The sequence below is a fragment of the Pseudopipra pipra genome, chromosome 14 (assembly GCF_036250125.1).
Source record: "Pseudopipra pipra isolate bDixPip1 chromosome 14, bDixPip1.hap1, whole genome shotgun sequence".
In the NCBI taxonomy this organism is placed as follows: domain Eukaryota; kingdom Metazoa; phylum Chordata; class Aves; order Passeriformes; family Pipridae; genus Pseudopipra; species Pseudopipra pipra.
This window is the reverse complement of record NC_087562.1, coordinates 14,837,213-14,846,268: the sequence shown is the minus strand read 5'-3', so window position 1 is coordinate 14,846,268 and position 9,056 is coordinate 14,837,213. Positions and strand designations below refer to the sequence as shown.

The 9,056-nt window shown below is 38.2% G+C and overlaps 1 protein-coding gene across 2 annotated transcripts in view; it reads right to left on the bottom strand.

Annotated features, from left to right (window-relative positions):
- Positions 1-295: 295 nt before the first annotated feature.
- Positions 296-9,056, bottom strand: part of URI1 (URI1 prefoldin like chaperone) — an 81,639-nt gene continuing 72,878 nt past the window's right edge. For both annotated transcript variants that reach the window (XM_064671221.1, XM_064671220.1), the window contains exons 7-11: positions 6,818-6,998; positions 5,981-6,248; positions 5,268-5,410; positions 3,391-3,649; positions 296-1,110 (exon numbers count right to left, since the gene is read on the bottom strand). In XM_064671221.1, coding sequence (XP_064527291.1) covers positions 922-1,110; positions 3,391-3,649; positions 5,268-5,410; positions 5,981-6,248; positions 6,818-6,998 — 1,040 coding nt within the window. In that variant the 3' untranslated portion in view covers positions 296-921. The remainder of the gene's footprint in view (positions 1,111-3,390; positions 3,650-5,267; positions 5,411-5,980; positions 6,249-6,817; positions 6,999-9,056) is intronic.

Below are 9,056 nucleotides of genomic sequence, written 5' to 3'. Positions count from 1 at the left end.
TTTCCTTAGTGCTGACTCCCTCTGGGCATTCCCAAGACAATTACAATGTTTTCTGAGTATACAAAAGAACTAGGAGATTTTGTAATCAAGAGTCTGAGTTTATGCTTCTCTCCTTAAGAGCATTCAATTTCCATGGACATTCATTAGCAGGAGGTTAAAACACAATGGCAGAAGAGAATGGACTGCTTTTATGTCCATGTGGTAGTAAACATTTCAAGCCAGAAATGCAAGTTCAAAATAAAAACCTCTCTGTGGCGTTTCCAAATTAGTAGTAAAGCAAAAAAAAAAACCCACGCAACTTTCACAGCTTTTTTACTGAAAATTTAATTTTACAAAATACCCTTTTCCATCAAAGAAACTTCCCTGCAATGTACATGAACCCGGCATTTTACAGATCTGTACAGTGAGAGATCAGAGAGGTTTGAAAGAAGGAAAAAAACTTTTAGCAGACATCTAGTTGCAAAACCTACAGCAATGTGAATACAAGTGTGTCTTAAAATGCTAAAGCAAGTAATGCAATATAATTGGTGAACCTATTTGAAATGTGAAAAGTTTCCTTAAAATGGTCCATATGGTATGTAGAACCTCACAGCTGGCACAAAACTGCCTGTATTTAGGTTTAAACACAAAAACAATGTATGTAAGGAACAGTTTTCGAAAAAGAACCCAAGTGCTGCTATCGTAAGGCAAACATATACAAAGGTGCTGACAGCACACAGGGAAACCGACAAAATAAGGTGAATACTCAAGTGTTCCAACACTGAACTGTTTGTTTTTTTAATGTTGCCAGTAAAAGTTTCAGAGATAACCGATGCCAAATTACCACTGGATGACCTGTTAACTAGCTGGGTGTTACAGAGGGAGCTCTACAGAACCTCAAGAGATGTGAAACTAGGCGAGAGTACTGGTGCTTCAGCCGGCTTAGTTAGTCTTTTGCATCCTGGCAGCTTTGAATTTCGAAATTCTCTTAGTAGTTTCTTCTGGAGCCTCGGACAAAACTTCCTCTGATTTTCGCTCCAGAATGGTCGGCAGGACTGGGTGAGCGATGACTGGGTGTGGTATTAAGGAGGGAGACAAAGGCTCCTTTTCTATAACAGTTCCGGAAAATGCCTACAACAGAAGAGAACACTCAAAATGAGCTAATAAAATGCAAATGTGAGGCTATGCCCATAAGGTCATTACCCTATATTAGCCTGATTAGGATTGTTATTTCTTTTAATCAAAAGTAAAGAAATATCTTTAAATCAATGATTGTTCCCTGCATAAGTAACCAAATTGTAATTAACCTCAAAATATAGCTTGTTCAAAGATGACTGAAAGTGTCTTAAAAGTACTACTTAATCTCATTCCTACTGCATAAATGATCTAAAAATTTGCTTCCTCACTGACACATGCTCAAGAAATAAAACAGCTGATGTAATACACAGTTTCATTTTGGATCAGAAATGGAGAGACTTTGCAAAGTTGAAGTATGTCAGCATTTCCATCATACGTCATGTTTTATGACTTAGTGTCTTCTAATTGCATCAAGCTGACACACTGTGTATGAACTGGCAAGCACATATTTTGTTTGTTCTTTTCTCCTTACCAAATATGATCAAAAAATGGTGAAAGCAATTTATACTTAAGAGAACAGCAAACTTGCTTCCAACTATTTCTCTCTATAAAAGGTCTAATAAAAACATGTAATGTTTAAAAATTATAATTTATATGCAGCTGATTATATGACTTAATCCTTTTTAACTTAGCTAAGAAATGACGATGATTCTTGGAAAACACGGGGAAACAAGCAGCTCAGAACTACTTTTATAAACATATTTAAGAACAAATCATCCACTGTGTATTGAAAACAGAAAATTCAGAATGCCCAAGGACAAGGGGAAGCAGTTCACATCCAAGGTCTGATGCTCATACTGGGCACAAAGGAATGCACACCAGATTTAGTCACTATGCTTAGTTCTGCTTTTTCATAACTCAGTTACCAAGAAAAACAAAGCAAAACAAACCAGCCATTCTTTTCTTGCAGGACCTGCAAAAAAGCAGTGTTTTTTTGTTTTCTGCTCCAGTAGACAAAGTGTGCCTAAAGCTGTGCCTGTACACAACTGTGTTGTTCTAACAAGCAGCTCATTTTCAAGACCAGGTAAGCAAAATACAAACTAAGACGACTGCGGTAAAATTAGAAATAATAAAAAAAGTTAGCATGTTGCAAATGATAATGGAGAAATAATGTACTTCAAACACCCACAGAAACAAACTAAAGCAAAACAGCAGCATTTAGGAAGGGATGTCTGACTGGAGTGTTTTGCTCACTCTCTTTCAGTTACTTAGAAAATACATTACATTGTAGAGAATAAACATGTCAGATTCAGATAATGGACTGATGGGTAACATCTAAAGTGTACTTAGATGTTTTATAAAAATATAGCAAATATATTCCAGAAAGTATACAACGTGAAGTGCTAACTGTACAGATAAATCTTCCACCGTGAATCTTCACATCCTGCCTAGATTCCCCTACAGCTGTTTGTATGAAAAATGATGATAAACAATAGCTTTTATGAGGACTTCATTTCTTGTCAAAAAATAATTTTTCTAAAAATAGTGTTTTCATTGAACTTGCCCATTGCATTGGAAACTACTGAAAACTCAGGTTTTGTCTAGTTTGAAAAAATTAGTGTTAAGTTCTTAGATATGCTATGCCATGAATTTCTACATTGAATTCTTGTATTCACCCGGTCACTAAACCACTGTAAATTTTTCCTTATACTGTACAGTCTCTTTTCTTTATGATGAAGCTCTGAACTTTTCAAACATGTGAAAATGGATTTGTTTGGGATCACTAATGGCCCCAGCCTGGAATGGGATGAGTAGCAGTGTAACGCTTCCTTCCACTGGGCAATTTCTCTGCTCTTGGCAAGTCCAAATAATGACTCAGCTGATATCTATGTGTTTTAAAACTTAAAAACCACCAGCTGGAAACTAGCTGTCTATTAGCTGTGCAACACAGGTGATAGAATCGACTCTTCCCTCTCATCAGCTACAAAGCACAGATTTTTCTCTTTTTTAATCCTGCTGTATGTCCTGCAGTGAAATGTTCAGGGTGACCCAGCAGACAGAACACTGGTTTCAGTAACACCAGGAAGTGACTACTTTGTGGGATCTTTATGGAAGAGCTTCAGGTACCAGAGAAGCCACCTGAACTGCTCCTCCCCTCTGTCCCTGGGATGTGTGTGACAGATGCCTGTCACCTGATAATGTCCTTCTGAAGCAAACTAGGTAGGAGTTAGAAAATTATTTTAAAGAAATCAAACTCATGGTATAGGCAACTACAGTCATTAGATTTCTCATTTTTATCCCTGCCAACAATCAATAATTAATTAAAAACTGTACCTCAGTTGTCCCTGAAGAGGGAGGAAGCTTTTTCAGTAGCTGCTGCTGCCCCTCCTCCTCCTCTTCCTCCAGTATGCCTTCGCTGTTGTCACTCTGAGTAGCTTCATCACAGCTAATACTCCTCTGAACTCCTCGTCTGTCATCAAACTCAGCAGCACTGTTCTCACTGGTATCGCTACAAACACTGTTCTCTCTGCTTCGAGACTTCAAAATTGATTTACGAGGGACATATTCTCCATTCACAACATCAACAAAGACTCTATAAAGGAAAATGTTAGCTTTAATAAACCATTTCAGGATCAGATGACAAATTTACAGTGATCTTGCTTTGTCTTTTGTACAAATTAATTATGATGTGCTTTTCCAACTTTTTCGCTGCAGAATCACAATACTGTACCTTCTGAGGCATTTTATTTACCAATGCACAAGAATCAATTCTGCAGAGCAAATGCTGTTATGCCCTTGATTCAAGCATTAAGGTGGTACATTCTTTCAGCAGAAAATGTATAGCTTTTTGAAAAATGTTAGAAAACAGAATAATGCGAGTTACAAAAAGTTAGAAGAAAGGTAAACTAAATGATTATCAGGGTTGTTTCTGTAAAGGGATTCAGAAGATCACAATGTCACAAGGTATTCTAGAGTTGAGTCCTTGTCAAATGTAGAATAAAAAACATTCATTGTAGGTGGAAAGGATGGAGCTTTTTTCCTGACAAGTGTCATATTCTGCTTTAAGTTAAAAAAAAAAAAATTTAAAAATCAGCTTTTAAGTTCATATCAACAGCAAGACACTTTTCAAGTATTAACAGACTGTAAACTGACAAAACCAGCTCTTCCTACAGCTTGTACTTCATCTCCATGCCTTAAACAAGTCAAGGTTGGATGGAAGAGAAAGAGAAGACAATGCCAACTTTATCAAACTCATAAAGGAGGAGCCCAATGACTGGATGAGTTTTAAGGGTGTTACTTGTTTCCAACAGCTTTATTCATCAGGCACTTATGGGAATATATCTCCACAGAAAATGGAGTTCCCTCACATAGCTCAGGGAGAACACCACGAAAGAATCCTTTACTTCAGCCTCAGCAGCTGCAATTACAGGATGTGGTTTTACTTTTCACACTTTGTGACACGTTTTTTAATATATTTAGGTACTCAAATACACTGACATAGAAATGCAGTGTGATTTTCACAAGCACTTAATCAACCAATCTAATAGGTGTCTGTGTTTATCTTTACAGACCTAAATACTTGTTTAGCTCTCCTGTCACCTTAGTTTAGTGTTGTATACAATCCTGTAAGCCAAACACTGTTTTTCAAGCTCTCTGTGTGTGGGTGTCCTACAGGTGAGCAATATTTTTTATGTAGAATAGAGACAGTGATGTACTGAAGTCAGGGAGAGAAAATGCAAGAGAAACTAGGCAAACAAAGACCTAAATATGTTCTGAAGATACTGGAAGGAAGAAGCAAACCCCAGAAAATTAGTAATTGGGAAAGGAGGGATATTAAAAGTGGTAGATCTGATCGGTTCTGTTTGAAAACAAACACAGAAGCAAATGACATGGAATTAACCAGAATGCATAACATAACTGCTGCATTCCTTTCTGAGCATAGGATGCACTGGCAAATTTACCTCAATTTCAGAAGCTCTGAAAAAGCAGGTAAATGATAGATTGCCATTTGGAAAAGGAGATGTTAAGCTCAGAAATGTTTTATGGACATGCAAGAACGGCAACCATGCAGAAGCCACAAACTTGAATTTTTAAGTACTAAACTCGGTTCCAGCTGTTTCTTTCAGGGAACCGTGGGCTGGTTTCACACCACAGGTGAACAGAAGTGAAAAGAGAAGGAAGCTCACGTGCCAAAGCCATGAATTACACACCGGTAAATGTCTGCTGGGGTTTTGATGTTGGGCAGGTCTGGGGCTGTGTGGCCATTGCCACTGCTGTTCTTCCTTTTACGCTTGGCCTCTTCTTTCTTTTCGCTGAATTTCAAAGTAGTATTTTTTCCTGTGTTTATTCTTACCTGAAAATTGAACACAAACAACGGTCTAGACCAGAAAATCAACAATCACCAGGCTTCAGATGAACTGGCTTCTGACATTCTCCTACCCGAGCAGCTGGGGACTAGGAAGCATAGATAAGTTAAACAAATGTATGAATGGTAACATTCACAGTATGAACTGTTTATTCTCTACCACTTGCACTAGGCTGGGGCATTTCTTTGCACTAATGTGCACGTATTTTGCATATAATATATGACAATCTGCTTATTCAAACTCTGCTCTCAACAGCTGAGCTGTTCAAAGGTCAATTTCAAGGCAAGTACAAAGTAATTTTAAAAACTCCTAGACAGGATACTCCCTTTTACAAAGCCAGAAGCCAGAACAGCAAGCTAGACATTTGAAGATAATTTTTTTTTAATACCATATTTGAACTGCAGGATTTAAACAGTGAGTTTCAAGCATTTGAAAAATATCCAAATGTCACCTACAGTTAGCGTTCTACTTTATCTACATGAGCTAGAATTTTCTGTTCTATATATGGTATATATGTTTTATGCAATCTCTTGAACAAAATATAATGAAATACAAACCCTTTTAGGTTCAACAGTGTGAGAGAAAAAAATAGTTGGAACAGAGTTATCTCCAACATCTACGTCATCTTCATCATCACTGTGATAACAAGTAGAGCCATTAACTTGGCCCCCAAACAAGTCTGAATTTGTTACTTCTTTATGGAAGTTGCCCTGAGTAATACAGTCTTCTGCCCTATATGTCCCGTTCAGATCTATTCTCTTATCTTCCTTCTCCTCTTCAGAAGAGGTTGCATCTTCTCCATTTGTCTCAACTGTATCAGGCATCCTATGGAATGAAAAATATATAAGTGAACTGTGGCAATTCAAGCTCTTGAGAGACACAAACATGTGAAATAATGAACAAGCCTGAACCTAACTTTTTTTAGCCAGGTGCTGTATTTTTAGCCAGACTGTGGAACTTCTTAGTACTCTCTAACAATCACTAGGTCTTTTCCATGTCACCTGGAAATATCAAAACTGTGACATCATGGCTAACAACACATGTATTGCTTCAGAATCAGAACAGATCTAAGGGTGTTGTTAAGCACTAAATGTGTAACTCCCACACTGGAAACGATGGATTTTCCTAACTTGTGGGAAATGAATTTCACTTCCCCCTCTTCTATCATCTTTAAGATAAAATACCAGAATGCTGGACCGCCACGGTTCCACAGAGGCAGATTTTGGCAGCTTTGACATTGCAATGCAAGCTTTGTTCATGCTCCACCCCTCTTCCACCTATTATGATTTTAACTGCATATTTGCACTCACAGTGAGATCCTGTGTGTACCAACAGCATCACACCCCTACAGTTTTCTGAACTCCAGCCCTGCCTGTGCCACAGCAGTCCTGTACCTGTCAAGTTCACCAAGGATCTCCTCTTGTCTCTCGAGCTCTTCTAAGCGGGCCCACAGTTCCTCCTCTGACTGAAAACGGCCCATTGATTTTGTATCACTTCCATTTGCTTGAAAATCTACCTCAAAAACATTTGATACTTTGGGCTTCGAATGAGGTCTGTGAGCAGTTCGGTATTTTCCTGTGCAACAAAAAGTAAGACGCAATTACTAAAGCAATTGGCAAAAAAAAATCCAACAAAAAACACTGGGGGAAAAAAAAAACCACAAAGGAGTTAAGGAATATGGGCAGAACGTTTTCCATTTCAAATTATTGTTTAACTGTTTAAGTGAAACTGTCAATGAACCAGAGCACCAGCACAGGATAATAGTCTCCGGATGTTACAGAAATATTGAGGCAAAGCAGAGATGTTTATTTACAAAGCAGGAGACACTGATCCTGTGACAGTTTTATTACAATGTAGGTTTTTTTTACCTCTTGTGCCAAACAGTAGATCTTGATTTGCTCTGATAGATACCAGCATGTGAATGTGACATTTGTTCACTGTCCCATTAACAGCACATTTTATTAACTGGGAAAACAAACCTAGTTTGTACTCTAGCTCACTTTTTATAAAGTCACCTATATTCAAAAAGCAGAGTCTTTTTGTTTTGGATTTTTTTTAAATTGACAATGAAGACCATTAAAAATGATCTCCAGAGTCAACTGGAAAATCTGACCCAAATCCAGTCATTATGAATGACTTATTTGGTGAAAAAGACTGTGAAAAGCATACATAAATCTGCCTTTCAGAAATAATAAATATAAGCCCCACTTAAAGCTTCAGAGGTGACCTGAGATACACACTTGTGAGCAAATGGTAGTCACTGACAAGTTCTTGCTGGCATTTAAAAGCTTTGCTACCTCATAAAACAGTGCATCCATTGAGGATGGGGAATACTTTTTCCTGTTTGAGTGCTGTCTAGCACATAGGGAACAAACTGCCCGCCAACAAAACTAATGCTTTAGCCCTGTCTGGGTGAAGGGCAGGACTGTTTCTTTAACCCCCCCTTCACCACAACACCATCAGCTCCCAGGGGCTGTTTCTGAGTGGTCCCAGGCAGGTTCCCAAGGGGAATTCCTGCTCTCTGCCCATCACCACCCCCACGCAGCTCCTGCACCTCTTTACAGGAGTGAGACCCATCCCCTTCCATCACTGCCACAAACACACTCCATGATTCATCTGTGCAGTGGGAACTCCAGTATCTCTGTGGGTCTTTTTGACACTGCTTTGTGATTCTGATCAACACCAATATGATGTTGCTCAGCATCCTTCAAGTTTTAAAATCTCCATTAACCAACTGTGCGGCCAATTTTTTTTTTAAATTTTAAGAACTCATGGCTTAAACATATCCTTATTCAAATACGTCAGCTTATACTTTAATCCTGAGTTAAATACTAATTCAACAGCAACATTAAAAAGCAAACAGGTGACTGCAAGTAATGTTGGAATGTGTGTCCCCTACTCTTGCACGGGATAGCACTTTTCATCATCTCATTAAGAAAGGGCTGAAATGTATTTTATTGAGATTTGAATATAAATTGAGGTAAGCCAAGCAATCAGAGCAGCTTGTGAGCATTTCATTCAGTATAATTACAAAATTAATAAATAAAATTTGGAAGGATTAGTTAACGATCTATTTCAATTTGATTTTCAAATTGTGCCCTCCTAATTTCTTTCTGTTACCCTTCAGTATTAACCACGGACTTGACTACCAAGGTAAGCACAGGGCTTCCTGAACACCAGCAAGTGCTTCAATGTGCCAGTCATCTTCCCTCCTAATTCTAACACTTCTGTCAGTTAGGAAACCAGGTCAGATCTCAGAGACAACAGAGGGTAACCACCTTCTATACCAACATCCACTGTGCTCTCTCATTGTTACCACAGCATCACCATTAACCTCATACACTAATGAAAAAAAAGTTAAGTATTAAAATCCAGAAAATGAACACTCAACAACAAACTAATGAGGTGTTCAGAGTACTTGTTTTTGTCTTCCTCAGACATACAGCCCATTTCCATGTGAACAAAACCAATGAAACCCAGGCTGCTTCAACATAATCACTAAGTTGTTCTTTTACTTACTTCTCTCTCAATCTCAGTACACATTGGTACTGAGGGAAAACACAGGTAATTCCCACTTACAGATTTTCAGCAAAAATTAAGAGGGTTTCAGAGGACAATAGTGATGACAGAAGT